Here is a 20,217-nt window from a genome sequence, read left to right on the forward strand (position 1 = left end):
TCATAGGAGAGCAACCTGAAGCTGTCTGTCTTTAAGCTTCAATGTGGCTATGGTCACAGACAATGTTGTGTAAATATTTTACAAGCTTAAGTAGGATCAATGCACCCTTGCATTGTTCTTTGTAATTAGACAGACATGATCTATGATCCTCTAAAATGTCCAGGGCCCCCATTCCTTTTTTTGTCTCCAATGATAGTTTCCACATAGTAGTGTTTTCACAGAATTAGATTTCATGTTAGTTACTCACTGGTGTTTTGGATACATAAAAAAAAAAAAAAAATGGATGGATGGATGGAACATTTTGTTTTGCATAATCCCTCATTTTCCTTCTATTTGAATGATGCAAGATGTCACATTATCTTGCTTACTAGGCGTGGTGCACCTTTGATACTTATTTCATGGCATTGCATGACCCATAGGTATGAATAGATGAACACAGTTTTGTCCCATTGTCAGGGGAAACATGAGGCAGACATAGCTTCTGGCCCCTTAGGTGATTCTCTAATGAGACGCTCTCACCCTTTATAGCTCTCAGCTTTCAGCCTGGTATTGGATGACTTCTTTAGGGGGGGAAACTACAAGTTTTATGTTACTGGCCACTGAAACATTGATGATTCTCAAATTGTGGTTTGTTGCTCTGCTTAGAAGCCAAGTGGAAACATTGCAGATTTGTCAATAGTTTTCTCTTTACTTGTATTGAATTATACATATTTTCAAATATGTCTGCTCAGTTATCACACAGACAGTAAATGTAGGACCCAACTATTGTTTAGTTACATGCATGGATGTACAGTTAAGGCATACAGTGCCCCTAATGTTCATCAAATGCTACTGCCGTCTTTGTTCGTGACGTCACGGCCAATTCCCTGGACTTCTGCGGGAGAGCTCTGGGAGATCGGAGCTTGGATCTTCACCCGGCAATTATCGTGGAAACTTGCACTTTTATAAAGAAACACAAGTCACGGAGTACAGCCGCAGGTTGAAGTGCATACGGTAGGTAACGTCGGCAAGTATTATTTCCTCGCGCGCACACACAATCTATTGAAATTGAGGGTAGTAAAATAAGGCTTCACTTGCTTGCTAAAGAACAGGATGATCCATGGAACTGCAAGGCAGTTTGAGCTTATTGATGCTAGCGGTGGAGGCTGTCAAAACACAGGAAGCGATTACCATCAGTGTTAATTATCCTTCATTCAGGAAAATCTCGTAAACAAATCATCCACTGGGGTGTGGAATTCTTTAAACTTGCTGCACCAAAATGCTCGATTTCAGCGAACACCAACATTGAGTTTAGGGTGAACAGGATTCTGGGAAATTCTATATTTGACATACATATGCTCAGGGATTCACTAATGACTGGTTCAATTGCCCCGCTATGCTGTGAATTCCTGTCCAGCGGTAGCCTACATCAGATGGAATAGCTGCTGCGTGCCAGGCTGTGTTTTGTTACAGCATTTAGAGCAAACATGAAACATTTTCAAATCCGATGCGGAACGCATGAGGCCTGCATCCACAGTGCCAGTGACAGCAACCTGGAAACTGTTCAAGGTTTTCTATTGATGGTGTGAGAGGATGGGTGCTCCCATGTTTCTCCTCATCTCTGTCCTACTTGGCTATTGCAAATGTTGCCTGTGTAATCTGGGCATGTTCAGCTCATGATTACATATTTGTGTTGTGAGTGCCTTTTGATATGGCAGAGACCAAGTGAACTGCTGGATGTACGGTAGTGGAGGTGTAGGCTTCATTGATTCTATTGCATTCCCAGGAAGCTTAAGCAAAAATGAATGAAATTTCTCTCTTTTTTGATGGACTTTGGTCATTTCCATTCGTTTTATGAGTAAAGTGGCCTATCAGTCAAGTCACACGGAGACTGCTCATTGGGACAGAGGTGTGGGTTCATGTGTGGGCAGCCTAGTAGTAAATGTTGAGTGAAGTCAAAGTCCTTTCAGGAAATGCTCCCCACAGTTGTATTCCACTTCTGGAAACACATTGGACACTGAAAAGATTGTCATTGCTACCCCAGATACTTGTCCATGTCTCCTTCTACAGTACCTCAGTCTATTGTGACCACAATGGGCCGAGCTATAGTACTGCAAATAACTATTGTGTTATTTGCGGTACTATAGATATTATAGCTACTATAGCTATACCATTATTGATAGCCAGTCACAATAAAGTCTTGAGTCCTGTCATGTGAAGGCCTTTAGATTCAGGGCCAAATTGTAAAGCTGAAGGTGTTTGTGGCTGTAAAATAATGTCACTGTCCTGCTCTTTGACTATTGCAGTTAGAGTTCGCTGGCCAATATTTTTTTCTATAACATAACATTCCTTTCCAAAAGAGAGAAAGGGGTTTTAACCGTTTCATCAGACATGAGCCCCACACCGTAACAGCAACATATTGTGACCACACTGTGCAGTGCCAGCGACGATGACCGAATGGGACTGCACATATCCTGTTTCTTGGGGTAGTGACACGAAGGGGGTTTGGACACCATTGACTTGCTCATGTGCCTTTGTAATTAGCTGAATATGAACTGAATTAGTTATGCTCCAGCGAACAGACTAAAGTCACTGTTCAGTGTGATGGAGAGTGTAACCTTACACCGTCTGCGCGCCAGGCCCTGGCTCCTGGTGCTCTACTGTCTACTCTATGGTCTGCACTAGTGCGCCTCTCGCACACACACACCACCACCACAATCCAGGTTTTTATTGTAGTTATAGATGCGGGGGGCTGTATTAGAATAGACTGTCATTCAAAACTGTACTGCTAACATCAAACAGATAATTCCAGGGCTCATTCAGAGTCTCTACCCTTTGGTCCCATTGTCATTTGGTGGTGGAGTAAGTTGGGTTACCTCTTTAGTTCATCATTTCGATTCATCCTTCCATGGCCCAGCTGTGCACATAGCCTCATTGCATAACATCGTGGCTTAAGTGATTCAGTCTAGCTAGTAATGTAAATGAACCCAGGCCATCGTTATGGCTGGTAGTGTAACCATAGTGACGTAGAGCATAGGACTACCCGTTCTCTCCTATTGGTTCACATGTTGCTGACCTTTGGAGCCCAAGGCCTCCCTCTGGTATGAAGTTAGGCTGACTCACACTTTATGAGACAATGCCTCTGCTTACAGCAGTGAACACCCTGATAGTTTAGTCTACAGTGCACATTATGTGTTGCTGATATAGTGAGTTTGTATCTAGGCAATGTTTTGGGAGTTGACCCGATTGGGTATCAGTTCGATACCAGTTGCTACAACATAACTTTTTTTATACTGCTTTATGGAGACACACAACTAGGCCTACTGAACAGCAGCTATTAGAATATTTTCCTTTGTAGTTTTACAGTTCTTCAAGCTATTAGTCTAGAGAGAGCTATTAGCCATGCATGAAGAAGTTCCATTTGTGAAATAATTTTATATTATGAGTGGATTATTTATTCTGCTTCCGTCCATAACCATGCTAAGGCCCGGCCCAACGCTCATTAGGTAACTTTATCCACAGGAACCTTTGACCTATATTAAACCAGCACACTCTCTCTCTCTCTCTCTCTCTCTCTCTCTCTCTCTCTCTTTCTCTCTCTCTCTATCTCTCTCTTTCTCTCTCTCTCACTCTTTCTCTTTCTCTTTCTCTCTCTCTCTCTCTGTTCTCTCTCTCTCTCTCTCGCTTCTCTCTCTCCCTCTCCCTCTCCCTCCCCCCAGAAGGCCATGACTAGACTGATGTCTGGGCTTTTTCTCTTGTCATCGAGGGACATTTTCTATTTTCTACACGAAAGGGAATGTTTCTTTGATTTAGGATAACTAAAGAACACTTTCAGCAACCCACACATGGTATGATGAGCGGTCACTCTTACTTTTTGATCAGCATTCACAGTAGCCTACCATTATTCACACGTTTTCCTATGAAATAGAAATACTTTTTTATAACCCTGGTCTAAAAAACCCTCAACTGTAACCTGAGAAATCTTGGTGTCATCTTTGATCAGAGTGCACCTTGACAAGCACATCAAGTCCTTGACCCGTACATGTTTATTTCACCTAAGAAACATTGCAAAAATCAGATCTATTGTATCACACTCTGAGTTAGAAATGATTATCCATGCCTTTGTCTCATCACTCCTGGTTTATTGCAATTCTCTCTTTACTTCAGCTGGTCCAAAATGCTGCCGCCAAGCTGTTTACCAGGTCCAGCAGAACTTCTCATATTACTCCTGTCCTGGCCTCCTTGCACTTGCTCCCAGTTAATTTCAAGATCCACTTCAAGGCTCTTGTATACATACAAGATATATGTATCCTCCATGCTCCACATACATATAGAGCCCTACTTGGTCAGGCACCTATGTCTGACTTGCTCCATGCACATGCTCCCAGCAAGTCACTGAGGTCTGCTGATCTGTGTTGTTGTCCCTCTCACCAGGCTCAAGACCAGAGGCGACAGAGCCTTTGAGTCTGTGGCACCTAGATTGTGGATTGTGCATTTCCTCAGGACTTGAGAGGTGTGGCCTCTGTGGGCATTTTTAAGAAGCAGCTAAAGACTCTTCTGTTTACAGCCGTTTGTCAAATTAATTTGACTGTATGTCTATGACTGTTGTCCTGTTTTTGTCCTATGTTTAATTTTGTTGATTCTTTGTATGCATTTTAACCTGTATGCCACACATTGTGAGTCCTCTCTGTGAGAAGTGCTATATAAATAACATTTACTTACTACAAATACATGTATTTACTGGGCTAGCTCTACGCTCTGCTGCTCAACCAGTAGCCTAGTGTATAAAAGACAGCAGTCAGATAACCAGCCTTTAGACTCTTCTTAGTGTCTCTGTCTGTCTGTATGGGGCCTAGTGCTCCACTGTGACTGACCACCTCTGTTTCTCTGCCAGACCCATTTAGCTCCAGTGCTTCAATGTGTTTTCCATATCGCCTCTGACTGGTTAAGACCAGTGGGCTCTGGGAGCTCCTGTCTGATCCTGTGTGTGTGTGTGTGTGTGTGTGTGTGTGTGTGTGTGTGTGTGTGTGTGTGTGTGTGTGTGTGTGTGTGTGTGTGTGTGTGTGTGTGTGTGTGTGTGTGTGTAGGTGTGTAGGTGTAGGTGTAGGTGTGTGTGTGTTGTCCCACTGTGACGCCACCAGGCTTTCCTGTCTGTTCATTTCAGCTGTGGTACGTAGGTGCATCTGTGTGAGGAAGAGAGGTCGCCCAGGGGAGAGATACTGTATCTTTGCGTCTGAAAGGAGGAGATTCTGCTGTGTATCTCTCCAGCCAGACTGTCGGCTTTGTATCTTGACATGGAACAGACTGAGCACTGTCACCGTGACAGCGTGTTTTCTTAAGATTGAAGTCTATAAGTCTGAAATTAATCTATTAAGTGCGGTGTTTGTTTTGAATCAAACGTTGGCAGCTCCCGTTGGATCACGGATTTAGAAAACAGTTTAGTACAGTATCATTGTGTTTGCCACAAGACCTCTTTGCATAATGTTTAACTTTTTTAGTGGCAGAGTCTCACTGATGAGAGCCTTTTATTGGGGTTAGACTTCGACATGAGGAAGACGATCGTCAATCTTTAAACTGTCGTACAAGCTCCTTTGGTTAGGCATTGTATTCACTGTCTGCTGAGGTCAGCAAAAGTCAGTTCACTGGAAAGGGAGTTCATACATAGTGTACAGATAAATTAGTATGAAGGGAGGGGGGAGATTCCTGGTTACACAACGTCGTCTTCAAGACGAAGATGAGAACGACCTCCGGGCCACATGAACATCGTGTCAGCGTTTCCAGAAGTAATAAAGTGCATGGATACGCTTATCACACCACCATTCATAACACTGGGCATTAGGGCTGGGTATCAATTCGAATTTCAAGAATCGATTCGATTCCGATTCACAAGGTTCAGAATCGATTATCTCGATTCGATTCAATATCGATTTGGTTAGTGTTACTAAAACCTTTTTTTTTGTTGTAACCTTAATTACATGACTGCCAAGTTATGCAACACATCAATACTAGGGCTGGGTATCGATACTGATTTCCAAAAATGAATGAATCATTTCTTCATTCATTCATTAAATAAAAGATCGATTTTGGGATTCATGAATCGATTCTGAATCATTTGATCGATTTTTTATACCCAGCCCTACTGGGCATGCACACACCGGTTGTAAATAGACCCTGACAGTTATTTCTGAAAATAATTGGTTCCTAAATACATTTTTCTAGGGCTGCCTGTCTTCAACCAAAGAAAATGTTGGTCAGCCTTTTCTCAGATCTACAAATTAGCTTATAGACCTAATTTGTTATTCAGCAAGTTGTTGTTGTTTTTATTATTATTATTATAATATATTATTATTGTTTTGATGTAGGCCACTTCCACTCGACCACAAGTTGCATCTACCCTGGACCTCTGTCATATTCCATAACCTCTCATTTTGTCAGGCCATCCATTCAAATTATGTAACCCATGCACTTTCCAATGCCAGAATAAAATCATGAGAGTTTTGCTAGAGTCGGTGTTATTCCGTCAACTCCGTCAGGTGGCAACACGAGCTGTCTTAAGTCAGTCTTTTTCTCGTCTTGACATTCCGGTAAAATCAAACATGTTTAATAATATTGGAAGTTTTTAGTCTTGGCTCATGCAAATGAGCCTGCATGATCTCAGTCTTTGCAAAACCTTATAGTCTGTGTGACTAAAAACTCAACACTACAGTACTAGTTTTTAGATGTGAGAGGGTGTCAGACTTTAGTCTTTTTGAAGTCTTCTAGTGTATGGTAGGCATAAAATGTTTTCTAAAAGCTTATCATCACCAGTATTCATGATTTAAAACATGAGGATTGCAAGGTCCCCGGTTCGATCCCAGCTCCCTGCAGTGTCGAAGTGTCCTTGGGCAAGAACCCCAAAATCGCACGGTGGTGTAGTACCTGTAGTGGCAGTAGTACCGTGGTTTAGGTGTGACAACAGCGCATGACAGGACTGTTAGCCCATGATAGATGGTGATGGACGGATGGTTCATCTAATCACCTACCTGTATTTTTGAAAGTGCCTTCCTGCCCTTTTCCAAACATTTTCCAACAGAGCCTTCCCAGGTGGCTGTGTGAAACAAACCATCTGGCGCGCCAGGTTAGGAGATTCCTGTCTACTGTAGTTCAACAATAAGACGATGTTAATCTGTTGATCCTTTTACACTCCCTGTTTGCAGAGCTGCAGGTGGGGTTGGCTAATTCTCACACGTGTGATCAGGTGAACATGACCCTATAGAAGCGGCCTTCCTCTGAAGCAGTCTTCCCGGTGACCAGGACCGGTGCCACATCCTAATCCCGTGGGTGTGTACAGTTTTCAGTGCTCGGATGAAACCCTACTGTACATTCTGAGCAGGGGTCAGTAAACCCAAGGCTGACAGAGAAATCTACGTAGATGGGTCTCGTATTCGAGTTGGCTAAAGCATCGGGGTGTGTGTCAACCTTAGGTGTTGACTTGAGTGTAAACCATTAGGCCTATAGGTTGAAAAGCTGGTTTTCCAGGTAGCTGTGATCCATGTGTCGTCATGTAATGACGGATGGTTGTGGTTGGGCGCGAGGACTCGGCTTGGTTATTGGACTACTGATGCATCCTCATAGGAGTTAGCCATATACTGTAGCACACCTCACACATAGGTCAAGTCAAGTCAATTTTTATTTAAAGTGCAAAATCACCATGACATGGTCCCAATACACTTCACAGACATATAATAAGCAAGTAAAAAAATAATAAAACAGATTAAAAATCAAACAACCATATTGGACAATGAAAAATTAAAATACAATAAGAGACTGGGCTAGACCCAAGCTGGTCAGGGCAGACCATAAGAACGAGTGAATAGGTGAGTTTTCAACATGGTTTTAAACACACCAATGGAGCTAGCCTCCCTGACTACGGCCGGGAGACTGTTCCAGAGGAGGGGGGCACGGTAAGAGAAAACCCGATTGCCTACTGTTTTTTTCTTGATTTTGGGGATGGAGAGAAACCCAGCGTCTTGGGATCTCAGTGCGCGAGCAGGTACATATCGGGAGATGAGTTGTGATAGATATAGTGGTGCAAGTCCATTTAGTGCTTTGTAGGTTAGAAGGAGGACTTTGAAGTCAGACCTAACATGAATTGGGAGCCAGTGCAGGGAGGATAGGACTGTGATATGGTCAAATTTTCTAGATTTTGACAAAATTCTGGCAGCTGCATTTTGAACTAGTTGCAGACTTTTAGTGCTAGATTTCGGCAGGCCAGAGAGCAAAGCATTACAGTAGTCAAGCCGGGACGAGACGAAAGCGTGAATTAAAGTTTCAGCATCTGACATAGACAGTATAGGTCGAATTTTTGATATACTGTATTACGAAGATGAAAGTAGTCAATTCTGGTGATATCTTTAATGTGACTTTTAAAAGAGAGTGAAGGATCAAAGCAGACACCAATATTTTTAATTGTGGCGCTCTGGGTTACAGGGCAGTTTCCAAATGTTATGGAGGTGTCATTAAACAAGTCACGTAGTCTAGGAGGTCCAATCATTAACATCTCAGTTTTATCAGTGTTAAGGAGCAGACAATTGGTTGACATCCAGTGTCTAATGGCAGATAGACATGCCTCCAAGTTGAGCAGTTGGGAGTGATCAGTAGGTCTAATGGGAAGATATAATTGTGTGTCGTCCGCATAGCAATGGAAATCAATACCGAAGCTATGAATAATTCCACCAAGGGGTAGCATATAAATGGAGAACAGTAGGGGGCCGAGGACGGATCCTTGTGGGATGCCAAACTGCACTTTGGAAGCCTCAGAGGTAACATTGTTATGGACAACACAGTGGGTTCTGTCAGTTAGGTAAGATTTGAACCATGAGAGCGCTGTACCTTGGATGCAGATTGAGTTCTCGAGCCGATCTAATAGAATAGCATGGTCGACTGTATCGAAAGCGGAACTAAGGTTGAGTAGTAATAATACAGAGGGAAGGTCTGAATCAAGAGAGAGCAGTAGGTCATTGGTCACTTTAGTGAGGGCCGTTTCAGCGGAGTGGGAAGCTCTGAAGCCAGACTGAAAGGGTTCATGGAGATTGTTGCTTGATAGATGGTCGGTAAGTTGCTTAGCAATAATTCTCTCTAGAATGATTAAGGTCATGTCTCAACAAACACTCAGTCTGACTAATGGTACAAGTTCTAACTGATTGCTTATTACATTCTTTTAAAGGAAGCCAGTTATTTTATGACCATGTAGAATTATGATCTGTCGTGTTTGAATAGCTTAGTAGTTTCTGCATTGAGTTTGTACAGTGCCTCAAGGCTTTTTCTGCTATTGGATCATATGACGACTGCAAACAGTTATGCTCCGACCGCATTAAGGAGTAATGACGGCTGGTAAAGATTGTATAAATAGAGCATTATTAAAACCAAGAGATACTGCCATTATTTGAGGCAGATTCAAAAGCTTTGAAGGCTTCGTTCTTTGGAGTTTCCCCTCAGCGCAGTCAGTTCTGCTTCAGAGGCCATTGTTTCCAAACGCATCGCAGTCACCACGTGACTTTCCTTTTTTTGACAGTGAGCTCACAGTCCACGACGGACACAACTCTAACAATCCTCTGCTTGTCTATGAGGCATAAGAGTGGGGGCTCGATGTGCATAACTCACAGGCCAACAGGCCATTCAGACCCGTCTCTCAAGTATTTCCTCTGCTTGTGGAAGCATTGGCTTTCTTTAGTCATAAGGTACAATGTGTCTTTCTGTGCCTCTCAGCTTCACAAGCACTAATATTTTAACCAGCTGGCTAGCCAGTATGCTTGTATTAAGTGGTTTGTATGAAGATGTCCAGTCCACTGTTGCCCCCCCCCCCCCCCCCACACACACACATATACACACACACGCACACGCACACGCACACACACTGCCGTACCTCCTGTTAACCTGAAGTGCTCCTCATCTTTGCCTCCAGTAGAGGGATAGTGGTGAGGCAGGAGTAATCAGACACTCTGGGGGCAACAATCACTAAAACAGTCGCCAGTGCACAGATGGTTAGTGAGGGTGACATCACTTTGTACCCCCACTCCAAGTTTCTGCATGAAAGCCATGGGAGTCAATAAATGTGTAGCCTAGTCATATTCCATGTCTGGGTATAATATATATTATTATATATTATATTATTGTATGCCTTTGGCAAAAGTGCTTGTAACACAGTATTGAGTGTTGTTCAAGTAGGCCTACTACTCATCAGAACATAAGGCAATTCTTTGGTTTGTGTTTTTAGATGGATATATTTGTATGTGTAAACCTAAACCATGGGAAACAATGGGTTTGTAAGCAAGTTCCTCAAGCCCTTTGATTCACACCTCAGACCTGGCTGTTGTTCCTGTTCCCAACTGAAAATCTTATGAAAATGCCATCCAACCCTGGAGTTACCATGCAATACGTCAACAGCAGGACTTGGTTACAAGGCCAGGCAAACAACTATTGGGTGGGTGTGCCCAGTGCCCAGAGATTGGAAACATGTTTCCTAGGCTTTTTATTAGTTGCCTCTCTAGATGGGACTAATTGAGCAATTATGTGAAGGGGACTAATAGGTTTAGCCTAGGCTACTTGATGCACTGATGCACTACTTCAATCTGTTACGGACACTACATTCATTGTTTAATATCTAGGCCCAGGAAAGCTGACTAAAATGCTAAATCTACCCAATTATAGCATGCATGTGTGCTCTACTGATAGTGTGAAACTATCATTAAGCTAATAGTTGGCTCCAAAATGATCATTGCTTGGTTTTCATCCTTAGCTTTAATTTCAGGCAATACCTTTAAAGCAGAATGTTTTGCCATGCAGCCAGTCTATGCTGGGCCGTAACAAGCCAAACAGGCTAGCCTCCTGAGTGAATGTATTAGATACAGTAGCTGTATACAGTACTGTAGTTTGCTTTTAAATATTTTTTAGTCCTTCCAGGTGATCTGTAGTTGTTGTTTATGATACAATTACTGTATTACACAGGCTGGTACTGCTGGCTTCTGTCTATTGAAGTGTGTAGGCTGCTGTGGGTGGGTGTCAGGTTCTGTCTTGCCTTTTTCTTTCTCTGCATGGCCCGTTGTCAAAATAGCTGCTGGCAGTTCTAATACAAGATTCACCGATGCTCATGTAACATACTATAAAGATAGGTCCCAGTAGATCAGCATACGGTACCTTGAATGAACAAGGACTAATGCGTTACCTTGATCTGGACTAGTTCAGGTTTATGGTCAGACCAGTCATGCCTTTTTAGGGTGTGTGTTTGTGTTCAAGGCAAATATTGCCTTCCTCACTTCCACTTGTTTTGCAAACTAAAGCTGAGGCTGGTCCTGTCAGGTTCCCATGGTCACAGTCAGGTTATGGAACAGATTCAGCAACACCACACCTTGAATGACGACATGGAATGTGCTGAGTTTAATCTAACTGGGTTAATTGGATAAGCGATCAGAAGCCAGAGGGGTTGAATATTGACCTCTTATCCATGTAGTTTCAGTAATGGAGCAGTCACTATTTAAATGATCACATGTCATCAGCACTGATGTGAATTTTACTGCTCTGACAATAAGTTACCACTAACCTTTGATCCATGTTAAGTCATGCCTAGTCACGCATAGCCAGACCTATCTCCACACTTCGTTTACACTGTGCCAGCGCCGGAGACAGGTCTGGCTGGACATATTACCATTCTGCAATAGGGGGGGAAAAAACGCAGTATTTCTTTAAACCAATCACAGTCGTCTTGGGCGGAGCCAGCCCCGGATGCAGCGACGGTGTTCTTGCAAAATAGTCTGGATCGAATCTGATTGGTGCCGAGAGAATCTCTCGGCCCGAATTAGATTAATTTGCGTCGCCAGTCTCGCCACTGATTGGGCAGTGTGACAACGATTTTATTGCCAAAACCTACATCCGTTGAGTCAGACTAAGTCATGCCTGACTGAACTAAAAACATTCCTGAATCATAGCTAGCCCTCAATAATGAATGACACAGGTAGAGTAGGCTTAGATACTGTATGATGAAGGTCCTCATTCAAAACCTGCAGGCATTATAAAGTCTCCATTTTGATGGCAGGCCAGTTGTCTTTGAAGAGGTTAAGGAACATTCTAATGTTGTAGGCAAACATCCATGCAGCTGTATTCCTCTCTGGGCAGAGATGTTTTGAAAAAACGTCAGAGCTTGGCTTCACACATTTTTTTCCCTCCTGCTTTTAGAGGTTACAAGAAAACGAATATGTTCCATATTATGTATGATCTCACTCTTGTTAATACTCTTGCGGCATGAAAGAGGCTTAAACAAGGCCACCATGTTAGTTTGTAAATTGTGAAAACAATTTGTGCTGTGTACACTCCTTGTTATAGCTAGGCTAGCTGACAAAGACTACAGCCAGCCACATGAGAGGGAAATTCGGTTTCTTGTTACTGTCTCTACTTACATTGGATCCTGGAGTTTGTTTATCTATCTATGTGTCTGTTTGTTTTACATTTCGTATCAGCACGGCTCTTTGAGTGGGCTCCTTAAATATATTTTTAGCTGAGAGGAGAACAAGGCGATTGTGGTGACTAGTAAGCGATTCTCAAAGCATGACCTAAATAATTAATAATTGAGCATTGAAAATCTCCCTTGAACCCAGGGTCCTGGACCATCGCCAGACTCGAGCTTTGGTAGCAGAGGCCTATCTGGGACAAACTTTGAGCATGAGGAACTCAAATGTGAGCAGAGAAGAGAATAACTATCCATCACTGCCACTTTTGTGCCAGCGCATGATGTGTAGTATTCCCCTGGTTATGGTATATCCTAGGGAACAGTGACATACCCAGTGGAATTCTGCCATATACCAGATGGTTGCAAAAGGCCTCAACAGTTAAGGAGTACTGTATGCTGCTTGCTACAGGGTACATCCTTTTAAGTTAGCATAGCTGACGGGTGCTATTCTGAGCATGCTAGCACTCTATATTTCTGTACAGAGCTTTACTGTAGTTTGAGTGAATCATCTTTCTCTGTTGTGTCTTTCAGGTTGCAAGTGTGTTGAATGTCTCTGTTTTGAAAGAAAACACTAGGATTGTTAATGGCTGCATGTCTCTCAGGGTTGTTGTGCCCGTTCTTCAGTCTCACACAGTGGTACAGTTGTAGTTTGCGGACTACTACCCCCTAGGCTATGTGTTTTAATGGATCAGCAATGGCACAAGACTGTTCTGCCTGGAGCTGTCCCCGAGTGGCCTGTACTACTTTCAAACGCCACACTAACAGGTTCAGCTGTTTGTTTCAATAACAGTGTAATTAGAGGCTATGCCCAGGAGAATGAGGTAAACCTGAGAGTATCTCTCTATAGACACTGGTGTGTTTGCTTAGTGAGCATATCTCACCCACATTACAGGCTTATACTCTGGTGACCCTAGAGTTTCAGAAATCTTTTTAATATTCAGGCATAGGGTTGTTTACCACCACACACAGGTAGTTATGCTCTGTAATATTACCCCAAATCCTCAAATCATGGTTTTCGCCCATAATGTCTAACACTTTATAATGGCTTGTCATGGCTCTGAATGCCCTTGCTTATAGTCCCCACTATGCTATCTCTTCCAGAGCCTGTCGAGCGGCGCAATGGAGGATGGGAAGCCGGTGTGGGCGCCCCACCCGACAGAAGGGTTCCAGCTGGGGACTATAGTGGACATAGGGGCCGATAGCCTGACCATCGAACCACACAAAGGGAAAGGAAAGGTGAGTGAGAGAGCACTTGGAATCATTACCTTCCTCATACACCATAGTGATTGTGGCAGTATTAAAAGTCTCAGAGGTTACGTCCAGAATGGGGAGGCCTATTGTCATCTGTTGGTACACAATTACTGTAGGCCATAGTGTTGTGTTTCTAAAGTGAAGTGTCTCTTACCTGGTCAAATAGATTTTCCCCAGTGAGGCCCCCATTCCCACTAATTGACTTTTCCGCCAGAGTAGATAATATATTAGCCTACTTTGTGCAAAGCTCTTAATGTACTTCAACCCAGTTTCTATGGTACCCCATAGCTTCCTGTCCAGTGTTAACTGTTTCAGCAGAAGGACTCAGCCACAGAGCATCCTCCTCAAACAATCTGCCCTCCATCGCTGTTTACATCCTGCCCATAAAACACTAGGCTCTGTCAGATGCTTTACACATAAGGAAGCTGTAAGGGCAGTGTGTGTCTGTCTGTCAGTTTGTGTGTGTGTGTGTGTGTGTGTGTGTGTGTGTGTGTGTGTGTGTGTGTGTGTGTGTGTGTGTGTGTGTGTGTGTGTGTGTGTGTGTGTGTGTGTGTGTGTGTGTGTGTGTGTGTGTGTGTGTGTGTGTGTGTGTGTGTGTGTGTGTGTGTGTGTGTGTGTGTGTGTGTGTGTGTGTGTGTGCGCGCGTGATCCCGAATGGACGTGTCCATCTATTTTCTGGATGTTAGTGTCAGTTCCGGACAGAGTCTGAGAGACACACAATGCCATTCTGTCCAGCAGCGGCCAGTTAGTGCCAGTGTGGGACCACCTCCCTGGGCCGCCTAGCGCAGCCTGCTTGTTGGCAGACCCCCTGGGGGGAGATGTAACGAGAGAGAGAGAGAGAGAGACTGCTCAGTGCATGACACGACATCAAGCAGACACAATGGCGGACTCTGTGGCCCTTCGGCGTTAGGTAATGTGTCCCGGGCGGTTTCCACAGTTCTCTGCCATGGTGACGGTGGACTACAGAGGGGGTGAGAGAGAGGGAGAGTTGTAAGAGAGGGGGAAGGTAGTGTTTAAAGTCTTGCATCACCCTCTTCCAACCCCCTTTTTCTCTCCTCCAGTCTGCAGCTCAGCCCTGAGGAACCCTGCCAGTAAAGTAGAGAATGTGGAACATGCCATCACAGGACAGAATAAATGGGCTGTACGTTACCTTGGCGCTGCAACCTTGGGGTATTAACACGTCTCTTTGATTGGATGGCTTTAATAATATGGCCAATAGCGCGGGCGGTAGGGCCCCAGTATGACCTATGGAAGCTGGCTGTGTTTGGTCTACACACACAGCCAACACAGCCTTACCTCTGCGCTCTCTGGGGTTGTTTGACATGTTCACACAGACCTCTCAAATATTTGTCTTAACGTAATTTTTTCCCTTGTAGAATGGGCCTCGTATGGACAATGTAAAATGGCAGACAGCTTTTCAGACGACATTAATGTTGGCCTCGTGTGTTGCAGCTAGCGTTGACTAGCTTTGGTTAGAAGTGTTTACAGTACATTAGCATCATGTGTATGCTATTCTGCATTGATCTCTGCCATTGCTATGGTAATCTTGTGGATTAGACCTATTCTAAAAAACTAAACAAAACATGAGCCTCAACCTCATTTCTCTCTTTGATGTTTCAAGTCAACCCTGTTCGTCTGGACTTTTGACACAGGGTTTGTTTTCAAGCAAATCAGAAGCATGTGACCCTGTTTTTTTTTTCTTCCAAGCTGCAACCTCGTCCTCCCCCTGGCGAGTCCAGAGAGGGTGCAGACAGAGCGTACTGAACACTCATTAGCCATTAATGTTAAGTGTGTCACAAGGGCTCACTCAGAGTCACCGAACGCTCACCGAAACTGCGCCGAGGTTTGAGTGGTTTTAAGGCTTCCGTAAAAACTCCCAGCACTTGGTAGATTTGTTTACAACGCGAACACGTGCTAGAAGTAACCTATCCATCCCACCAGCACCCTGCTCCAGCCTCCACAAGCCTGCTCACTCACTCTCAGTCTGAGCAGGGGCGCATGCAGTAACATTGTTTGTCCTGGTCAAGGCCTGCGGTTAGGCTGGTCAATAATGCATGGCTGGCTGTCCTCTGTCGTTCCGGAGGTGGGGACGGACGTCTCTGGGCCAGGGGACGGAGGGGCTGCAGGCCTTAGCCCCCAGCAGCCACCTCGCCTGGTTACCTGCTGCCCAGATCGTGTTTCTCCCTCCTTCCAAATAATTAATTGAGCCTCAATGTGTCACTCACTACTCCATGCTCCAGTGGACTGCTGTTTGATGCGCAAGAAAGTAGAACAGTTGGCATATTCAATCCCCTGGGAGTTGAAAAGGTACACATCTGATAAGGGCTTGAAAAGGCCTTGATCGCTAAAAGCATGCACAGAAATGGCGATAGAAAATGGATATTCTTTACTATTTTTTTGTGTTCTGTCCAAGGTCCTGTTCTCTCTCTCCTACAGTCATTAGGGCACGTTTGCAGAGTTTTCTTTAACCCTTTTATATAGAAATGAGAATGTTTAATCACTCGTTCACCTCTCACTGTCCTACAGCCCTTTTTGGCCACCGTCAACCAAGTGTTTCCTGCTGAGGATGATGTCAACAAACATGTGGAGGACAATTGTGAGTGTCTGCTAATTGCTAATGTTTGACTGTCAGCTCTGCAGGTTTTTTGTGATTCCATTTCATGAAGTTACCTGAACAGCTAGGCTATTGTGTTTTTGCAGTACCTAAATTAAAAGCCCAGTACTAATTTTGTAAACATTTCCACGTGTATGCTAACGTGTGTGCTTTGTCTTCGCGTTCCTTTTCTCAGGTTCTCTGATGTACTTGAATGAAGCCACTCTACTGAACAATGTGAGAGTGAGATATAGTAAAGACAAAATTTATGTAAGTACTGCACACAAACACAGATCTACTTGTAGCTAACTGACAACAGGTTTGAACGGAAGGATCGAGGACAGGACGCTCATCACTGTTTTAAAGTGTTTATGACTGTACCCAGACTGAGCCTACAGTATAACACACATGGCAGTCGGGCGGCTCCTGTCATTCTTGCTCAGGGCTGTCAAGTATCTGCTGGGAGGCAGACACACACATGCACACCAAGGTTAAAATAGTTCTTTTTTCATTAGTTTTTATTTTTATATCGTTTCAACTTTTTGTTTTCAATTTCCGTTTGGTTTTCAATCGTTTTTAAAGCAGATTTGCTAGTTGATTTTATTTTTTTATTTTTATATGCTTAGTTTTTTTTGAGTTTTTATTAGCTTCAGTATTAGTTTTAGTTTTTTTATCTTCTGCACTAGCCTCGTGAGACTATCCTGATCTCCAGAGCTCACGTTGTTTCACTCCATGCAAAACAACCACATGGCGCACGTCCGGTTACTTCTGTGCAGCGGCACAGCTAAAGAAAAAATGGAGGATTGATTTCATATCCACCCAAAATACTAGGCTTATGTATGAAATGAAAAAGACTAAAACTAAGGACATTTTCTCTAATTTTAGTTTATTTTAGTTAGTTTTGTAAACACACAACACAGTTTTAGTTAGTTATCGTTTTTTGTAAAGCCTAGTTTTTGTTTTTATTTCAGTTAATTAAAATGTTTTTTCACACCTAGTTTTCGTTTTTTAGTTAGTTTTTGTTAACTATAATAACCTTGATGCACACACGCACATGCACGCACACGCGCACACACACACACACACACACACACACACACACACACACACACACACACACACACACACACACACTACTGTCTTCACTGTCTCCCTGCTGGCTCCTGTGTTCACCCCCGGGCTCCGGTGTCAACCAGGGAGGGCTATCCTGTTCCCCACTGAACTTAATTGTCTCCTCTGAGGTGACAGTGCTACGTGGCAGCCAGCTGGTGAGGAGAGGCAGGGGACAATTGAGTTCCTCCAGGTGGCATCTAGTGGCCACATAAGGAACTGCTGTGGCTTGGGACTGTCTCAGTGCAGTCATTCAAACAAAATCAAACAAACATCTTTATTTGTTTCACGGCGAGAGGCGGCACATCACACGGTGTAGGCGGCGAAACACACACACACACGAAATGGCTGGAGCATCCACCGATGAAACTTCTCTATGCGCTTAACCCATTCCAACGTCCTGGGAGCTGGGAGCAGACAATAGGCAGCGTGCATGGGACGCGCCCGGGGGCCAACCAAGTGCTCGTGTCTGTCTTCGCCAGGGACGGACAGCGTTACTGATCTGTTCTTCTGCCTGTTTTTCATATTGGATTCTTTATGGTGGAAACCCTTGTGAACACGGGGAAAACATGCAAACTCTGCACAGAAAGGCCCAAAGACCTTCTGCGCCGCCGTGCCACACAGTCAGTTGTCGGAACTGTCATAATGTGCCAGTGAAGTAAACAACCTTGGCGTTTAAATGGGATGTGCTGAATGTATTCAGAGGGATTTGATGTGTATTTTTTCTGAGATGTGCCCTGCTCCATTTCTTACTTCAGAACATCTCCCATTCTCTCTCTCTCTCTCTCTCTCTCTCTCTCACTCTCTCCCTTCCTCCCTCCCTCCCTCCCTGCCAGACCTTTGTAGCCAATATCCTGATTGCAGTGAACCCATACTATGACATCCCAAAGCTCTACTCTCCAGACACCATTAAGCAGTACCATGGGAGGTCACTGGGCACCCTGCCACCCCATGTCTACGCCATCGGTGAGTGTGGAGGAGCACAGCCGAGTCACCGTGCACCGAGGAGCCCAGCAGTGCCAGATGTCCACTAGAGGGCAGTCAGAGAAAGGTTATTGTTTGCACCTTCTATCAGCGTCCCTGACATGCTGTTCCTCTCTCTCAGCGGACAAGGCATACAGGGACATGAGGGTTCTGAAGATGAGCCAGTCCATCATCGTCTCGGGGGAGTCTGGGGCTGGGAAGACTGAAAACACTAAATTTGTGCTCAGGTACAAACTGAACGGACAATACAGAGTCTAACGTAGCTGATACGTAAACATGAAGAGAATTGTTTCTAATTTAACTATTAACTTTTAACTATTCTACTTTTCAACTATTGATTATTCCCCCTCTAACTAGATACTTGACAACATCCTATGGATCGGGTCAAGATATCGATGAGAGAATAGTTGAAGGTGAGAGTGACTTCATACAATACCAGGCAGAACAAATTACACACCACACTTTATCAATCTGTATTTTAACTTCTTTATTGAACTATACAGCCAACCCCCTTCTGGAGGCCTTTGGGAATGCTAAAACCGTCAGGAATAACAACAGTAGTCGTTTTGGAAAGTTTGTAGAAATCCACTTCAATGAAAAGGTACAGGATCCTCATTTTGTGTCTTCTCTATTTGTAAAATCACAAGTTGTGACTCAAAAACAAGACCTCAACTGTGTTTTTCATTGTGTGTTGTGTCAGAATGCTGTTGTGGGGGGCTTTGTGTCTCACTACCTGCTGGAGAAGTCAAGGATCTGCAGGCAGAGCCAGGAGGAGAGAAATTACCACATCTTCTACAGGCTGTGTGCCGGTGCCTCAGAGGACATCAGCCAGAAGTTCCACCTCGGTTCCCCAGAAACTTTCAGGGTGAGTGGTCTCACACTAGAGAAGGTTCTGGACCCACAGTTCCATTTCATTTTTTTCTATTGTTTAACCTAGTCTGAGGAACCTATTATGGTCTTACACCTTCTGCTTGGTCCTCTTTGATACTGTCTTAGACAGAGGACCCTGTTCCACTCTACCCCTCAATATCAAAGGCTCCTGAAGTGTCTTCAGGTTAGTTAGTTATTCTTTATAGCTACAGTATGACCACTAGATGGCACACTTAGCCAGGGTCTGGGGGTTGCCTTTGCTTCTCATTTTAAGCAACAATCCATCTGTTTGAGCTCTGTGGCTGGCAGGTCTTTCGAACCTTGGTCAAACTGTTACTGCATTTTCCCTCCATACCATCAGAGCCTTCTTTTAATGGTACCTGCCAATTTCCCCTCTCTGGGACTCTCTGAGCTTCTGACACCAACACAGGCAGTGGTATTTCTGCTGATCTCCAGTTAAACTCTAGACATAAGTATTGAAAAGTCTCAGCTGACATATTTTAGAGGGCTCAGGTGAAACAGAGCAAAATTAGGCATTAGCACTGACAGAAGCCAGATAAGTCCAAGCCCTCCCACATATCTACGTTTCAGTTAGTTTTCAAAACAGGCCGGGATCAAATAGAATTCCAACTGAGTTTATGGATCTTAACAGTAAAGTTCTAGAACAAGATAGGATCTAGGTGCTCTCCATTTTCAGTGCTGACATCTCAGAAGGTACGGCCTCTTTGCTTTGCTTTGGCTTTGAGGGGTTTTAATATCTGCATTAGTATTCTATAGTTAAATCTTTCTCATTGCCAATATTTATTTGTACAAAAAAAAAACAATACGTTGTGTCTTAAAGTATTGACCATTCTATTCAGGTGCCCTTCTGCTTTCCAAATCCACAGAGTTTAGAGCTTGAGGAGCTGCCTTGCTTGTTTGGTCCTTGTTCTATGTTAGAACTCTCATA

At 43.8% G+C, this 20,217-nt stretch overlaps 1 protein-coding gene across 5 annotated transcripts in view; it reads left to right on the forward strand.

Annotated features, from left to right (window-relative positions):
• The first annotated feature begins 880 nt into the window (after nt 1-880).
• Nucleotides 881-20,217, forward strand: part of LOC311310359 (unconventional myosin-VI-like) — a 61,746-nt gene continuing 42,409 nt past the window's right edge. For all 5 annotated transcript variants that reach the window (XM_084439818.1, XM_084439819.1, XM_084439820.1 and 2 more), the window contains exons 1-9: nt 881-993; nt 13,562-13,696; nt 16,238-16,307; nt 16,501-16,574; nt 18,251-18,380; nt 18,520-18,625; nt 18,756-18,811; nt 18,902-18,999; nt 19,099-19,263. In XM_084439818.1, coding sequence (XP_084295944.1) covers nt 13,580-13,696; nt 16,238-16,307; nt 16,501-16,574; nt 18,251-18,380; nt 18,520-18,625; nt 18,756-18,811; nt 18,902-18,999; nt 19,099-19,263 — 816 coding nt within the window. In that variant the 5' untranslated portion in view covers nt 881-993; nt 13,562-13,579. The remainder of the gene's footprint in view (nt 994-13,561; nt 13,697-16,237; nt 16,308-16,500; nt 16,575-18,250; nt 18,381-18,519; nt 18,626-18,755; nt 18,812-18,901; nt 19,000-19,098; nt 19,264-20,217) is intronic.

The sequence above is a fragment of the Borostomias antarcticus genome (genome assembly GCF_949987555.1).
Source record: "Borostomias antarcticus genome assembly, chromosome: 6".
In the NCBI taxonomy this organism is placed as follows: domain Eukaryota; kingdom Metazoa; phylum Chordata; class Actinopteri; order Stomiiformes; family Stomiidae; genus Borostomias; species Borostomias antarcticus.